This window comes from Glycine soja, chromosome 4, assembly GCF_004193775.1.
Source record: "Glycine soja cultivar W05 chromosome 4, ASM419377v2, whole genome shotgun sequence".
In the NCBI taxonomy this organism is placed as follows: domain Eukaryota; kingdom Viridiplantae; phylum Streptophyta; class Magnoliopsida; order Fabales; family Fabaceae; genus Glycine; species Glycine soja.
The window spans coordinates 48,394,533-48,412,715 of NC_041005.1; the positions used below are offsets into that span (position 1 = coordinate 48,394,533).

Genomic DNA, 18,183 nt, shown 5'->3' on the forward strand with positions numbered 1-18,183 from the left:
AATTTGATTTAATGATCAAATTGTCAATGACACACCTAGTGTTTAAAACTATGACTAAAAGAAAAGTGTATTTTATTGGAAGGTTAATTCTCACTATTCAAGTAAATTATTCTGAATTATAGTTGATATATCTATGCTTGTTGTATCAAAACTTGGAACTAATGAAACAAAAGCACTAGATTTCTATTTTCTTAAAATCTTGATATCCCGCCATTGAGATTCCATGTAGTTGGAAGCAGCACCAGGTTGTGCATAAACCCCAAACTTGAAGTAGTGAGTGCTAGCTCCACGGCCAGGTCCATTGTACCTGGGAGTATTCCCCCCATTAATATAAATCTTCACGTTGTTAGCACCCACATCATGGATCACGTTAAACCGAATCCACCTATTGTAGATGTTTTGTTCCAGTGTAATCGATTGGTAATGAGTGAGAGAACCACCATAGACTCTACTCTGCGAGGTTGTGGCTGAGGATACTCCACCAAACACTTGTTGGATGCACGTCCCGGTTGTGCCACTAGGCACGTAAAAATACCCTTCAAATTGCCACACACCAGATGTATAATCGTATCCCTACAAAGTCAGAACATAGGCTTGCAATTGCTTCTTGATGTAAATGAAGAGTAATTTTCATAATAAATTCTCTAATCTATTTTCTTCCAATATAATTTTTTATTATTGATTTACATTTATTGATAATTAAGAAGAATGATAAAAAAAAGTGTGAGTTGAGGCTTACAGTGATACGAATCTCAGTTCGTGGCTCCGTTGCACTGCCTTGCATGTGAGGCTTGTCCGAGGAGTATACCAAAAATCTGTGCACTCCATTTGAAAAGCTGTAGCGTTGGCTGACTGGAACGTCGTAAGGCCTTTGGACTTGGAAGTTTGAGTTACTTAGTGGAAGACGGGTGAAGCCATATGTGGGATCGGCGGCAACCAAGGAAAGAGTGGTCAGAGAAATTATTAATGACAAAAGGGTTACACACAAAATGGGTTTCGGCACCATTGTTTTGTTGTAGATAAAAGATGATTACTTCTTTTTCCTCAAATATTAAGTGGTTCGTGAGGAACGCTACTGTTATTTATAGAAGATCAAGTGCCAAATGGTTGACGCACATTGAGGGTTTATTTGATTTCTCTTGTCTTGTATGTTTTATCTCATTACCCGTCTACTTTTTGAAAGGTTTGAAGGTGACAATTAAATTCTGATGTCGAAGTCAAAATGCATAATTTAATTGTAATTTATAGAAGTAAAAAAGTGACTAATCATATTCTTTTATTTTTTTATCTATAAATACTTATAAAAAAAATTTATTTTAATTAAACCTCTCTCTATATAAAAGTTATAGATTTATATTACTGATAACTATTACGATATACCTTCGTACCTTTTTATATTTATCTAATGAGATTTAGTGTAAATTGTTAAGTAGTGTGTTTGAGTTATTATAATTTTTTTTTACATAGATTTGGTTCCTCTTTATAAAAAAATTATTACCACTAAAACTCAACAAATTTTAGAATGCTCAACACTCATATTATATAAAATAAATATTGTTATATATATAATATTGATAAAAAAAATTTGTTTATCATTAAATAACACAATATACTATTTTCAATTATATATTTATTTTTACATGTTAAATGTTTTCAGCTTAAATAATACTAGTAATCTCGAGTTCAACCAAATTCTAAGTATATATGCAGTTGTGTTTAATGTGCATATATAAAACTTTGTCATTTATAAATAATAGTTTTTATCCAAAATGAGTAATTGTTTGCGCTTAAATATTTTCCTGGTCTCTAAAAAATGTTTTTAGTGTTTCAGTAGGTATATGAAAATTTAGAAAAAAAAAAGTGCAAGTATGTCCTTTATCATGTAAAAAAATGTATGTCATTTTATAATTATATTATATAATAATTTAAAAATTGTTAATAATAATTAATATATCAATTAATTTCAAGTACTTGCAAGAAAAAGATGAAAATAAAAAAATAATATTTAACTGTGTTTTGTTCATTATAAACAAGTAACTTTTTTATTTTGTTTTACTAAATCCCATCCCCTTGCGTCAAGTAAAATACCATTTTTCAAAAAATTCATATTTTTCTATTTAAGAAATATATCAAATATGATTTATAAAAAAATATAAGATAAAACATATAAATTATGTTAATCAGACACTCTTTCCTTTGGTATCATAAGTAAATAAAAAATAAGATCAATTCTAAAATATCCTAGATTAAAACTTACTATCATATATAAATAAAAAAATTATTGAAAATAAAATTAAAATTAAATAAAAATATTTTATAAATGATAATATTAAATATAACAAAATTGATTATATTTATTTATATTTAACTTCAATATATAACATCTTTTTTATTTTTTTTATACATGAGTTCGCAAGAGTATCACATTATTATGACATATTTACACGTATATCTTATCTAAAAAAATTAGGCACCGTATGACCACCTAATGTTATTAATCATCTGGACCGTTTACAGTTTCAAAAAGAAACTGCACGGTGCATTGTGTATAGTTGAAAATTTAATAATTAAAATTAACAAAAAAAATGTAAAATAAGTACACCTTATGTTACACGTTATATATGACATTTAAGATTTTAACATAAATATTAAAAAATATAATTAATTTGTTAAATTTTAAACAAAATATTTTATATTTTTTTAATATATTTTTTTATCTCTTTAATTAATGACTCATTTATTTTTTACATATATTAATCTCACTAAATATTGATTAAGAATAGTCTTGAAAAAAAATATTTAATGTAATATTATTTTTATAAAATAACATATTTTAGAATATTTTTTCTAAATCTGATCTGAAACGGTTGGGATAATTTATTACTAATGAAATAAATTGAATACGTTTTTTTTTTCTAAAATAAGTGTTATTTTAGGATATTTAACACATATGAAGAAAACTAATAAATAAAGTAAAAATAATGATAATTTTACAAATTTATAGGTAACCATATCATTAATATTATATTCAAAAACTAAAATAAAACTTGTTAAAAATATTAATAAAAAAATAATTAATATTATATTAAAAAACTACCTACACCCAACATGACACTTATTTTAAGATAAAATTATTTTTCAATTGTGACACTTATTTTAGTAATTTTAATGAGACTTGATGAAATTAAATTAATAACAAAAAATAAATTAGAGACCCCTTTCACATATGAAATTGAAATTATATTTCAAAAATTAAATTTTGATTTTAACTTTATAAAAAAAATAAAATTGTTTTAAAATCATAATTCTACTATGTTTGAACTATGAAAAAGAAAGATGTAGAATAATAGTAATTTCAATTTTGTTCATCTACTTTCTACTGAATATTGCGTTTCATACTGGAATTAAATGATGGGAGTTATCACGTATAAAATTCAAAGACAAACTGCAGTTCATGAATCACCAATCTCTTTCTTCTCAGTGCACCGGATAAAAAAGCCCACGGTCGTTCATACCGCGCGCACACGGCAGTTTATCAATTACACCAAAGGTAAACGTCAATTTTGGCAAGCTATATTCCGCCACAATAATAGGTTTATCTTTTAGTATTTGACCAACTCATGAAACGAATGCTTACAGATTAATACAGGTTTCTTATCGTTATTTTAGTCTCTTCATGAAACCACACGTTGGTTAACTAAAATAGATAAGATGCTTTTTGTTGTCTAGGTTTTAATGTAGACTGCTACTCACACGTACATTTAATAACAAATTTTCAGAAATATCTTCGTCGCAAAGTTGCCTTGACCAATCGTGCAATGGATCGAGAAAGTTGATTCTTAACATTCAACATTACCTAATCAATGATCTGTGCCTTTTACAAAAGGAAATCTATATTATTGCTGTATTAATTATCTCGCGAAATCGAAAGGACTCCAACATGTTTTCAATCATGCATCATTTCATTTCTAGTTTTCCTTTGGGCTAAAGCTTCCAACCATGCATATATGTGCAGCATCTTCTACATGCATTGCAATATTTTGATCCTAGATGTGGTCTAATTATTATTATAGGGGAGCAGCTAGACACCTTGTCAGCTCTGAGGGTAGTGAATGAGACTAACATACAAAGTAGTTGAGAATGAAATATTTGTATATTAATTATATTTAATAAGATAAGAAAAAAATAACTAACATACAAAGTACTTCAGAATTAGATGAGAAAATCTTTAAAAAAATAAATCTTTACACCTATTTTCTTCTCTCTTTTTTTTATATAAATAATATTCACAATTATAAATATTGTTTTAACAAAGAATGGATTTTACTAGTATTATGCTTAGAGTGCATATCATTAAAAAGATATAGGTACTTAATGACAATTATTTTTTGGTGGTTACAATAAATTACTAGAAATATTATGATTTCTATCATGCATTTAAACCATCACAATTTGACACATTTTTTTATATAATTTTGGGATGACATTGAAGAAAAAGAAGAAGAAGTGAATAATTAACTCTTGATCTATATAAGTTCGAAGACTTTAGATATTTTGATAGGTAGTTCAAGAAGCACATTTGATAAAATTGGTTTAGGATATTCTAAAATACCATGTCGATAAATATACCTATTGTAACAAAAAAAAAAAAAGACACAATGCCACTAAATGTTATCATAGGAAAAGAGTTCCAAGAAGAGAACTCTTTAAGCTAAATGGACCCAGAAAAACATAGCTACAATACAAAGATCTAATTCTTATTATGCAAGATCATACAAAGGAAAAGAAAAAGAAGTTTATCTAAGGCAATGATGGTATCAACAAAAAGTCCCCAATATCAATGGAAAAAAAAAGAAGAAATAAGAGTTGTCACCAAGGTGACAACTACTAATTGGTAGAGACATTAACAAGGTAAGATACTCTACTTAAAAAGGTTATCCTACAATCTTCTAGCAGAATTGTGATTAGAAAGAAAATAGGAAAACCGCCTAAAAATATACTTCTTAAAGAACAAAAATTACCAATAAGTCTTGAACAATCATTGCAAAGATTTTTTTTTTCAAGAAATGCTACACGATATTCTTTTTCTTAGAAGCTATTTGTGAAAAAAATGTGGCAACAAGAATTTGTGAAAAACTTTTCATCTTGGTAAAGAAAGTTCTCTATGATCATAAAGTTTGTCATAAACATTACAAAAGTAAGCTCCTAAGTAAATCAAGAAGCTAAATCACTTTTGTGAGAAAAGGTAAGAAACCATATATTTTAGTTTGGTTAACAACAAAAAAAGAGAGGAGAATTTGCCACATTGATCTAAAGTGATACATTACATCATATAGGTCTTCATTTTATTCAAGACTTGCTTTTGGCCGTCACTTTTGAATAAATTAAAATTAAAGGTCAAATCTACACAGTGTGTTTGATTTAAAGGGTGAAAATAAAAAAATATAAATAGAAATACTTTAAAGTAACATATAAAAAACGTCAGATTCACATGGAATCATATAATTTTCTTATTCCTCAACTAAGCACGCCCTTATTATTTTGCACACCAACAATTCGTAAGATAATTAACTCTTCACAAATTATTAATCAATCTTTTATCAAAATTCATCATGCTATTTTTTTTATCAATGCCATGCATCAATTGTAACAACCAAAAACTTTTTTTCTAAAATTTTAGAAAAGGAATTCGAAAATCAATATTTTCAAGAATTTTAATTTTAAGATGTTAAGATTGTTTTTTAAAAAGTATTCTTAAAACTCAATTGAATAAATTTAGGATAATTTATTAATTAATATTCAAAAATAAAGAAAACCTTCTTTTAAATTTGAAGCGTTAAAAACTATTTTTTAAAATCTTATAAATTAAATTTTCAGGATGGCAAATTAAAATTTTAATTTTGGTGTATCATAAACTATGCTAGAATTTATTTTCATGTTGCATATATACATACATATATTTATGTATAAATTTCATGTGTAAATATATGTATATGGTGAGTTTCTATTCGAGCCATCCCTAAGCTATAGCAACGTTTTGGGCTTTGTAGCAATAATGATCTCGCTCCATCTTGAGTGTTGCTAGGTGCACCCAACATTTTAAGAAAATGACAAAATTGTCCTTACTTGGTTTTCCTCTTCCGGATCAAGTTGATCCAGAAGAGGAAAAATAAAATTTTTATTAATTATCCAAGATATTTAAAGATATTTATTTCATTAATTATAATATAATTAAATTTATTTATTTATTTTATTAATTATAATATATTTATAAATATTGATTTATTATAAATAATTAATGCTAATCAATCATAATCATAATTCATGCTAATCAATCAATCATAATTCCCTAAAAGAGGATATAAATAATTTCAGAAATTATTTATATCTTCTTTTAGGAAATTATGATTGATTAGCATGAATTATGATTATGATTGATTAGCATTAATTATTTATAATAAATCAATATTTATAAATATATTATAATTAATAAAATAAATAAATATATTTAATTATATTATAATTAATGAAATAAATATCTTTAAATATCTTGTATAATTAACAAAAATTTTATTTTTCCTCTTTCGGATCAAGTTGATCCGTAAGAGACTTTCGAATTAAGTTGATCCGGAAGTTACGGATCAAGTTGATCTGGAAGAGACTTCCGGATCAACTTAATCTGAAAGAGGAAAATTAAACAAGGGTAATTTTGTCATTTTTTTAGAATGCTGGGTGCACCAGCAATAATGCTGGATGCACCTAGCAACACTCCTCCATCTTTCTTCACGCAAGACACACACAGTATATATGGGCCCAAATTCTACTGGGTTAGACTGCCATCACCATTGATTTGGAATTGAAGAAAAGGAAAGGGTGTTACTATTGACCAAGCCCAACTACCCTTCCTTACCCTTGTCTTCATTCTCCTCTTCCTCTTTCCCTTTTTTCATTTTTCCTCTTTTCATTTTGCACTCACATGTTGTAAGGTATTTTTTCCATTTTCATAGTCAAAATGCTTTATTTATTTTTTTGTTGCTCAACAGTATCATGATTCTGTTGTCCAACAATTGTTTGTTACACAAGAGAATCAAAATTTTGTTTGTGCTTGTGCAGTGCATTTTGTAAAAAAAATAAAATCATAATTTTATTGTGTTACACAAAAATATTATACAACAAAATTACAATTTTATTGTATTATATATGTATTTTTTTAAATAATTATATTTTTATATTAATTATGTAGGTCAATGAATTGAAATAGGTTTATATCTAAGAAATGAAAAAATATCAATGATAAAAGACAATTGTTTTACCAGACCTTTTATACGGAGTTAGGTCTAATTTAATGATCGTCACATTAATTTTAACGAAAAAATAAATAAATAGGTCCACCAAACTCAGTCCAATACATAAGTAGCGTTCCAAATTTTTCCAAGTTCTACCAAAGACTCAAAAATCAAAATCATTGATTCCATGACCATGACTAAGGTCAACACGATATACATGACTGCCAACCGCAACGGAATACGGCCGGATTGAACAACACACACAGAATCAATGCGATTGCATTCACAATGTATAAATAAAAATAATTATTCAAAAGCATAAATATGACCCGTTAGATTGAAGACTAGTTAAAAGCATAGCCCTAAGTCAACAATATAACTTCACAATTAATCAATGGTTAACAACTTATTTTATAGAACAAGAAAACACAGCATGATTGAGATTGCTACCTTAAATAGAGAAACACATGCCCCATTACATATCTTCATAGAACCAACCTCGCAGTTTCTCGTTATTTTAAAATCAGTCTGACTCACGCAATACACGTAATAACAAAGTGAAAAAACACACGCACCAATAGAGAGAAGGGAAAGGAAAAGAAAGATGATCAATTAAGAAGTGTTCAATATTTGAGATCTATTTCTTCTCCGGTTCGTTGAATCAAAATCAGTCTAATGGCTGAAGCGTCTCCTTCACGTAAAAGCAAACCTCAAATGATGGAGTCAGACATGGAAGTTGCGCAGCATCTTATTCAACTGAGCGAAGATAGCAGCAGCGACGACATTGCAGGGAAGAGGAACACAAGCTGTGACGGAGAAGAAGTTCATCAAAGGCTAAGTGATGACATATCTGTAGAGAAGAAGATTCGAGAGATTTTCGGGGATGACGAGGTTTCTCAGCCGAAGAAGAAGAAGATGAGGAGGAGATATCGGTCTCTTGTGAACATATACATGGCCACTGCATCCATCTCAATGCTTCAAAGGTGAGTGAGTGCCTAGGAAAAGGAGAAAGAAAAAACCCTAAGCCACATAGGATTAGGGATAGGAACAATTTGCTAGCTAGGATTTAGGAAGGTAGCTGATCTTAATTGCTTAACTGAATAATATATATATCTATCTCACTCCCAGGTTTTTCTTTGTATAAACATGAATGAACTTTCTTGTTGCTAGCTTGTAATATTGAGAATGAAGTCAAGGATCTCAACTCAACCCTAGGCTGGGTCTTTTAATTATTAGTTACCTTGTTCATTCTCAGTCTCTTGATGATAAAAGTGTGTGTGCATGCATATTGAGGTTGTATGAATTCTACGCGGTTTTTGTAATACTTTTTTATAATTTGTTTTCTTTTCCATCTTTTTCTTAATTGTAAAAAATTTATATCTAACTGTTATCAACATTTATCTTTAAAATAATATTTAATGCAATATATTAAATGCTTTTACATTATATCTATATGAGTTAACCCTCGTATACTTATTAGGAATATCCTGTTATGTCATAAAAGAGTTTTTTTTAGTGTCATAAGTATATGATATAAAGGGATTAAATCTTATTAAATTTATTAAAAATATTTAATGCAATACATTTAATGTTTTTACGTTACTTCATCCTAACTTAAATATAAGGAAAAAAACTTGATCCACCCTAACTAAAAAATTTAGTTAATCAAATTAATTATATCAATTTTAATCAAAAAATAATCTTTTTCAACTTATCATTGATTGAAATTCTATATTAGTAATATAAATGAGTCATTAGAACTAAAACCTTAATTAAATGAAAGATATTTTAGATATATTAACATTAAATGAAATAAAGTTATTTGGGATTTTTTTATTTTAAGACTAAGGAAAATGATTTGTAACTTTTTTTCATGTCTGAGACAGGAGGATATATAATGCAATATATGTAATTTTTTTTAACAGCAACAATATATGTAATGCAAAAATTAAATATATTTAATGTATTATATATTTAATGAATGAATGCATTATATATTTAATGTGAAAGAATATTAAATATATTTAATGAATAAATTAATGCATTAAATATATTTAATATTTTATATTGCAAATATTGTTGTTGAGAAAAAATATTAAATATATTACATGTAATGTAAAAGTATTAAATGTATTGCATTAAATATTTTAAATAACTTTAATAAGATTTAATACCTTTATTGTGTTGTGATAAGTATATACGAATATACTTTTAATGCTTTTTACGTTATAATGAATATATATATTTCTTGATTTCATTATAATTATTGTTTTAATTTATTTTACAGATTAAAAAAACTAATAAATAGATAAAAGAAAATAACAATTTTACAAAACGAACCTATTATTATTAATTTATTTTTAGTTATTGTAACTCATTTAATATTATAAGGTATATAAGTGAAAAAAATAATTAATATTATATTAAAAAATTAAAATGACAATAATTTTAAAACAAATTTTTTCTTGTCACATAAAGATTATTTATTATGGTACGGAGGGTGTGATGTTTTTTTTCTTTCTAAGCAACAATATATCTAATGTAAGAGCATTAAACATATTTAATGCATTATATTTAATGAATGAATTAATTGTATATTTAATGTAAACGAATATTAAATATACTTAATGCATTATATATTTAATAAATAAAATAATACATTATATATTAATAGCATTAAATATATAATGCATTAATTCATTCATTAAACATATAAAAACATTAAATATATTTAATGCTTTTACATTACATATATTGTTACTTAACAAAAAAAACATTAGATATATTGTATGTAACATAAAAGCATTAAATATTTTGAATAACTTTAATAAGATTTAATACTTTTATACAATAAACTCCTAACATGTTCTTTTTCTTACCAACTCCTCATAACATGTTCCATGACATATCGTAATAATGTTCCTAATAAGTTTTACAAGGATTATTTGTGGTGTGCTTATACGGATATAATTAATTGGAAGGATATATGGGTAAGAAAAAAAAGTTCAAAATACAGTAGATTGTAGACTTAAATGTAATTTTATTATTTTTATTTTTGAAAATCTATAATTTTGATCTTTTCATTTTAAAATAGAGATATTTAGTCCTCTTATTTTTTAAAATTTACAACTTTAGTCTCATTGTTTTAAAATAAAGATATTTAATTCTCACTTTTATAAAAGTTATGATTTTAATCCTTTAGTCAAACCAAAAACATTGATTGTTATCATATTAATGTTAACTATGAGGTAGATTAAACAAATAATTATGTGTGATGTCACTAAATTCAAACCACATCAAATTAATTTCTTATAACTCAATGCTTTTTGAATTTGATGAGATTAAAATTACAAATTTTATAAAAATTGAGGACTAAATATATCTATTTTAAAATAGGTTGATTAAAATTATAGAACTTGAAAATATAAAGACTTAAATGTTTCTATTTTAAGATAAAAAGAATAAAATTAGAAATTTTAAATAATAAAATGACTAAAATTATATTTAAGTCTGAATAGTATGGGTCTTAGAACAAAAGCAGTGTAGGATAGGAGAGATGAGAATGTGCATGGCAAGGCGAAAATTGTGTATAAAACGTAAAATGGAAGGGGTTAGTTTGAATGGAAAATAATCTGCTAGAAACCTTCATGCAAGAAATAAACGCAGCAGAGCTGAAAATAGAGAATACATACCGCTGGATTTGGAAGGTGAAAATACAAATGCATATTTAGTAAAAGATGCGTATATCCTATAAGAACAGATAGGTTCAACATAGAGGTCTTTTTATATATAGATGCTTCTCGGGAATACCTGTTTGCTTATAGTGTTGGGAAGGAGAGATGAAAATAAATTGAAGATAAATTTTGTATTTTTTTTATAGTGAAACGTATATTTTTTATACTTTATTTTTTTTTTCTATTTTCATTTTTTTTATTTTTATCCTCTAAATCACGTATATTTTCAAAAGTATTAGCTTTTGCTTGGAAAACGGTGTTGGATAGAATACAAATAAAAGGAAATTAATCTAAGAAAAACAATTAATTATAGAGTTTGATAACAGAGATTCAACTTGCCTTTTATGCAGCCTGGAAGAGGAAGCTAGAAGTCATTTCATGTTCTCATGCTTCTTTTCATCATCAATATGGAAAATATACTATGATTGCTTGGGGTTCAAGTGGTATTGCCTATTATGTCATAAAAATTATTAGGAATATTTTATTGTCATAAAACATAGTAGGAGTTTTTTATTGTGTTGTCATAAGTATATGATATAAAAGTATTAAATCTTATTAAATTTATTTAAAATATTTAATGTTTATACACTATATCTATATGAGCACACCACAGAAAACCCTATAAAACTTATCAGGAATGTTCTATTATTTTTTATAGGAAAATATATTTTTATTAAAGATAAAACAATCTTACCATTTACGCCAAAAAAAAAAAAACTTACCATAAGGTATGCTAGGAGGAGTTAAATACCCACCCAATTGAACAGTCAGACTCACGTAGACGGCATTTTTCATTTGTCTTGTTAATTCGTTTACGATTTAAACCACTGTGCATATAGTTTATTTTGTTTCTCAAAACTGAAGATGAATAGAATGGGGTAGAGATAGCCATTATATAATTCTAATGTACGCTGGTTTGTTTCATTTAAACTGCTTGGTAGGTATATATATATAGTTCTCTTTTTCATGCTGAAATGAAGCATTATATATGGACACACACAAATTAATATTCGATATCCTTACTTGAATTCCAAATTTCCAATAACTTGAAGAGATTTAAATGTATATTTTCTAGTTTGATGTTTCTGCATTCTGCTTCTCTGCTGAAGGGGGGACTTCATTATTGTATCTATCCTATGGACATAACGTATTTGCAATTGCGAGAAACCTAATTCCTTTGAAGAATTCAGATTTTAATTTATAGAAACTTTAATTTGAAGAGTTTCTTCCTGATCAATTGCGAGAAACTTTAATAAAATTAAAATTTTCCATTTAAAAAAAACCACAACGCATATCCTTTTTTTCATGTCTTTTTATAAAATGTCTAAGTGTGTGGCTAAGAAGCTAAAAAAAATCCAAAGTAACTTCGTATAAGAAGGGGAGGAGGGGTAACATGGGTACAGTAGGTAAAGTATGTTGCCCAAAGGAGAGAAGGGCTAGGTATTAAAACATTGAAAATTTCAATGAAACACTCCTCCATAAGTATACCAATTTGTGATAAGTAATAAAGTTTAAAATGAAAGTCTAAATACCTAATTTGTAAGCAAGAGATAAAGAATTACAATGAAGTAGAAGAAAAAAAGAATTTGAAATTAAAAAGGCAAAAACAATAGAATAAACAAAATTTAATGCAAAAGATAATTTCAAAATTTAAAATGGCTAAAGAAGGGTTTCCCGCTTAGACTTTGAATAGCTATGAGACTCCGTGTATTTTTTCATTTCTCTTACTTCTTTTATAGATTTAAAGTAGCTTACTTTTTATACTGACTTCGTGTTGAGTGCGAACTTCCGTGTTAAGCGTGCTTTTAGGCATCCCGTGGGCCTTCTTCGCGTTAAGCCTGGATTTCGTATTAAGCGAACCGTTCAATTCTTTCAACTTTTCTTTGAAATTTTTTCTTCTAATTTTTGCACCAATTTTCCTTTTACGCACTTGAATTCTTCATCTTTTGACTTTTGCTGATAAAAAATTATAAAAATGTTAATTTTTTCATTATTTCCTTAAAAACAATAGTAAAATGAAGAAATTACAATCATTATTAACTAAAATTAACTATCAAATTAACTCATATTCCACATACACTCATAGGAAAATGGGAGTGGAAGCCATTGACTAAAAATAATAGCTAATGGTGCAAGGTGTTGAAATCTAAATATGGGAGTGAGAGTATGTAACACATTGCTAGCGAGGTGAACGGATTAAGGAAGATACGAGGAGGTTGATTGAAGAGTTGGGTTGGAAATAATATTAGTTGGAAAGTCAAAAATGGATTGAATGTTAGGATTAGGCATGAAAAAGGTGTAGAAGATGAATGCCCGTGCAAAAAAATACAGCAAAATATTTATGAATTCAGATAAATAAAAAAATGTGTTGTGTTAGAGAAGTGGGTAAATGGTCGAGTGGAAAGGAGGTGGGAGTGGGAAAAAGGGTTGGTAAAAGATTTCATGTAGTTCATTAATATTGCACAACCCAAAGAAGGCATTGATGACCAGTGGGTTTAGAATATCAGGGCACAGTGGAGTATATTCTGTTAATCTGCATGTGCATTTCTGCAAGGACCACATGATCATGATGACACATCATTAATTCATTGCTTTTAGAAGATAAATGTATCCTTTAATGTTGTTGCATTCAGGTGAAAGGTGCTACAATAGACAGGATTAAAACTAAAGATAATATGAGGAAGAGAAATATTTTGTTACAAAATAGGGATTTACAATGCTTGTTCTGCCAAATTGAAGGGGAAAAAACTATACATCTTATGTTTTCTTTCAAGTTCTCATCCTTTATTGAAAACATTGTTATGGGTAGCTAGGAGTCAAATGGGTGCAGCATATGGTGCCTAAGAGTCATTTTCTACCGCATAATGTGGGTTTTCTGAATACAGGATCAATATGGCAGAGTGGCTCGTATGCTGTGCTGATGTATGGACTTTATTGTTGCATAAAAATTATATTGTTTTGAAGTTCCAAATTTTGAAAGTGTTTTTGAATTGATTAAATTTAGATATTGTGTTAGTTGTCTAGTAGGGTGAAGAACTTCTCCTTTTCTTTTTATGATTAGCTGCTAAATCTTTTGAAATGCCTAAAAGGACTATACTATTATTTGTATTGCCAGTGTTGTAAAATAGCAGTACTTTATGTGTGGACAATATGTAGGATCAATATCTATTAGTAAGAAAAGAAGGTTATCAATAGCTTTTATTGTGCCAATTGGTGTTTGTGTTAGCAGTGTTATTAATTAGAATTATTGATATTCAACTCTGTCGAAACATTAGGTTAATATGTCATTGATTGAAATAGTAAATTGCTTAAACCGTATAAACTATTATATATATTAAATTTATAAATTATATAATAAAGATTTAATATATAAAATGTTTTGCATTTATATGATATAAAATTAAATTAACTTGAGGAGGGATGAATTTTTCAAAATCTCCCTATGAAAAGGGACTATGGTTAGTGATGGGTCCTAGGTAGGCAAGCAAGGATCTCCTTCCCCCTCAACCCTCAAGACTTCTTGTGAGAAGAAGAAGAAATAATAATATTAATAAATAAAATAGGATGTGAAATTGATGTTTACTTAATATTTTTCTAATAATAAATTTTATGTCTAATTTTATATATAAAATTAATAATAAATATTTTTATTAAAATCATAATTTATCAAATAATTATTTATTAGAAATTAAATATTTAAATAATTGTATAAAATAATTTTGGTCCACCTTTTTATACATCTTTGGATCCTTCCCCGACTATCATGTTTATTTCGGGTGAAAGCAAAGATTGGATATGTGCAACTAGATGTCCTTAGCAGGAGAGATTACAAAGTGCAGAGCTTCACAAGTTTGGCATTTGCAAAACAAAAAAAGAAAATGTGAAAGCTTTGTAGTATAATGAGGTCGCGTATATGTGCACTAAGTCTTATGTTATATAGTACCATAAAATGAAAACGAGGAAAGGTAATGGGAGGAGAAACAAAATAATAATAAAAATATTAAGAGGCTTGGGAATTTTACACTAACACATTTGTGGAGGGACTAACTTGTTTCTACAATCCAATGAAATCATTGTTACTTGTTAGATTGACATATATGGGATGCCCATTCTTAATTCAAGAGTCTGCATGGGTTCTCTATGGCAGAGGAACATAAAATAGAGAAGAGAATGATTAATAATTGTTGGGTCGGGAAATCCACGAGGTCCAACCTCATGGGCACAAGCCTTTCACCCGCTTAAAACATAAAATGGTATATACAATTTAAACAAAATTATTCTAGACAATGTACGACGTTACCTTTTAGAATATCCTTCAAAATACAACAATAAAAGGAAAAATGGAGGAGTAATGTCTAAGGTAAGTGAAGAAGTGGAACAACGGGAGGGAATTCAAAGGGATAAAGAGGGTCGGCAAGGGCTATTCACCTAGGATGCATCAAAACGGAACAGAGACATATACGGAAATAGGGATGAGAAACAGTAATTCAACGCCGTTTATAAAATGTTTTATTAAATTTATAGTGCAGAAAAGGCATTCGGAAGGTCTTCTTAAAAATTGGTTCATAAGGGGTGGCCTACCCAGTTATATAAGCACTCATCATGTTTGTTAAATATCCGATGTGAGACTATTCTCAACACGTCCCCTCACGCCCCCTCGAGTCAGGGCTCGTCACCACAAAGCGAGAGCTGGCGACACCCACCGGGCAGAATATGGCTCTGATACCATATTAAATTTATAGTGCGGCAAAGGTATCCGAAAGGTCCCCTTAAAAACCGGTTCATAAGGGGGTGACCTACCCAGCTATATAAGCACTCATCATGTTTGTTAAACATGTTTTGCATTTATACATATGCATCAGTAAGTCAACGCCGTCCCCATGCCACTAGCAGGTGTCCCTGTGCTTCATAGCTATTGACTGAAAGTTCTAACTCTTCCCTTTACTATAAGGTTTAGAAATGCTTGGAGCATTATAAAGTAAAAGAGTTGAAGAGAGGAGATAGAGATTGAATTTAGCTCCAATGTGAATAGTATTTAATATCAAGAGTACGTAACACTCTGAAGTATGTATTTGAAGTTGTTCCTGATTGTATTGGTCTTCATTACTAGCTGGTAAATCAGCTATGGCTTTTTCCAGAGGTTTTTAGCATTCTTTATCTCTCTTAGTCTAAAAAAAAGGTTTACAGATTGCACACTGTGGCTAATAAAACGTGAAGGAAACTTTTCCTTTGGAGTGTGCAGAAGCAATCAATTTAATTTGGTGTCAACGCTAGCTTGAGAGAGATTGTTACATTTATAAAAGATATAACTATTCTCCTATTGCTGTAGGCTGTCTAGATAAAATCTTTATTCTTATTCCCAAATTATTACATAGAAATACACAAAAGCCCCCGAAAAATGTTCCTAAAGTATGCACAAAAGGATATACGACATAGAGTGAAGCTCGTGCCCAATTCCTAAATTTGTCAGTTAATCATAGATTAAAGGCCCGTTTGATTCAGTTATGTGTCTATCCTTTCTCTCGAGAAGCACATACGATCTAACTTCACTTTCTGGAATCTCAAGTTGTTTGAAGGTCGACCAGCAAAGAATATTAACCGATTCCATTGTTGGACAAGGGTATTCATAACCACACAATTGGCTGTTTTCACCGTCATAAACATGGGATCATCATGTTCGAGATCCACTCCTTTAAAGTCGGCATCCATGAAAGGGCCCAAGAGTAGCAAGGTAATTATCTCCCTCTCTGTAACCCTTCTACTCTAAGGTCTTCTTCTCTTCAAGTATTTGATTGTTCAGTCCTCCTCCCATGTGAGATACCTAAAAAAAAAACATTTCAACATATTAAACAATAAATGAGGATAATAAATAAAACATTAAGATCTAGTACAATGAAAAATCTCTTCAAGAAAGCATTAAGGGTTTTTTTTTTTTTTTGTGAATTAGAAAGCTTTAAGGCTAATAATATTTATACAAGATTTACGGTTATTTGTTCAAGTTATAAAATATGTATGAAACAATATTTTAAACGAATATTTTTTTAAGTTGTTAGTTTTAACTTATAAAAGTATTTCAACATTTTTAATTTTATTTTAAAAAAACTTACATAGTTATTATGTTTTTTTGTAGACAAATTTTTAATTTGAAGACATTTAAAATTATAAGAAAATATGATCCATTACAATTTCTAAAAATTATTCTTTTTTATAATATTTTCTATAATTCATTTTTTTATTTCTTGTCAACACGTCACTAGTTTTATTTAGCATTTTTTTTCTCATGTCGCTTTCTTGGGTAAACATGAGTAAAAACAGAAATTCTCTTTTATTTGGCACTGCCTATATAAACAACTCTTGGACTGTCTTGTTCGGTTGCTAAATCTTAAAGAGTCAACCATGGGATGGAAAAAGAGCTAATGAACATTAGAAAAATGTTTCTAAACAAAAACTCATATCTTACACTTCTAATTGAATATATGAAAAAGCCCACTCAAGGTTATTCTCGAGTCAGATATCTACGTATTGAATGCAATTGCTAGAAAAACCACGAGCTAAAAAAGCACTTCATTTTTACCGGCAAAATAATTTTCTTCCTTTCATTCAATAATAATTAATACTAATATAACTCATATATAAGTAAAAAGTTATTTTATATCTTAAACTTAAAAATAAGTAAATGAGACATTTTTTAGATATTATCTGTTAGTTTTGCCCTAAACAAATCTAACTAATTTATCCTTATTTAACAATATCATTTCTAAAATATTTTATTTAATTGTAACTTTATTTTTAAGAATTTTATTTTATTTATAATATTGAGTTCTAAAATAGAACGTTTTAAAAATAAATTTATTTTCTTACTTAAGATTAATAAAATTAAATTATTTCAACTATCTTCTTAAATAATGTAAAAGTAATTATTTTTAGTTATATATGACTTAAATTCATATGAAATCTTTGATGCTCGAAAACAAAGGTGATGGTAGAATTCAAAATTTCACCTAGCCTTTTTTTAGGTCCATGACTCCTGCACAAATTTTCAGTATACACAATAGAAATGAAACGTCCACTATTTGCATGTTTCAATTTTCATCACTTTCTTTTTAAACGTTCTCTTAAAAATTGGCAAACAATACTATTTCTTCAATAAACTAAACCAATCA

At 27.9% G+C, this 18,183-nt stretch overlaps 1 protein-coding gene across 1 annotated transcript; it reads right to left on the bottom strand.

The window, feature by feature from the left end:
- Nucleotides 1-1,044, bottom strand: LOC114408224 (citrate-binding protein-like). Its single transcript, XM_028371289.1, has 2 exons — nt 740-1,044; nt 1-573 (listed from the first exon to the last, which is right to left on the bottom strand). Exons 1-2 carry the CDS (start codon nt 1,004-1,006, stop codon nt 184-186), a joined length of 657 nt encoding a protein of 218 aa, XP_028227090.1. The 5' UTR covers nt 1,007-1,044; the 3' UTR covers nt 1-183.
- Nucleotides 1,045-18,183: the final 17,139 nt, after the last annotated feature.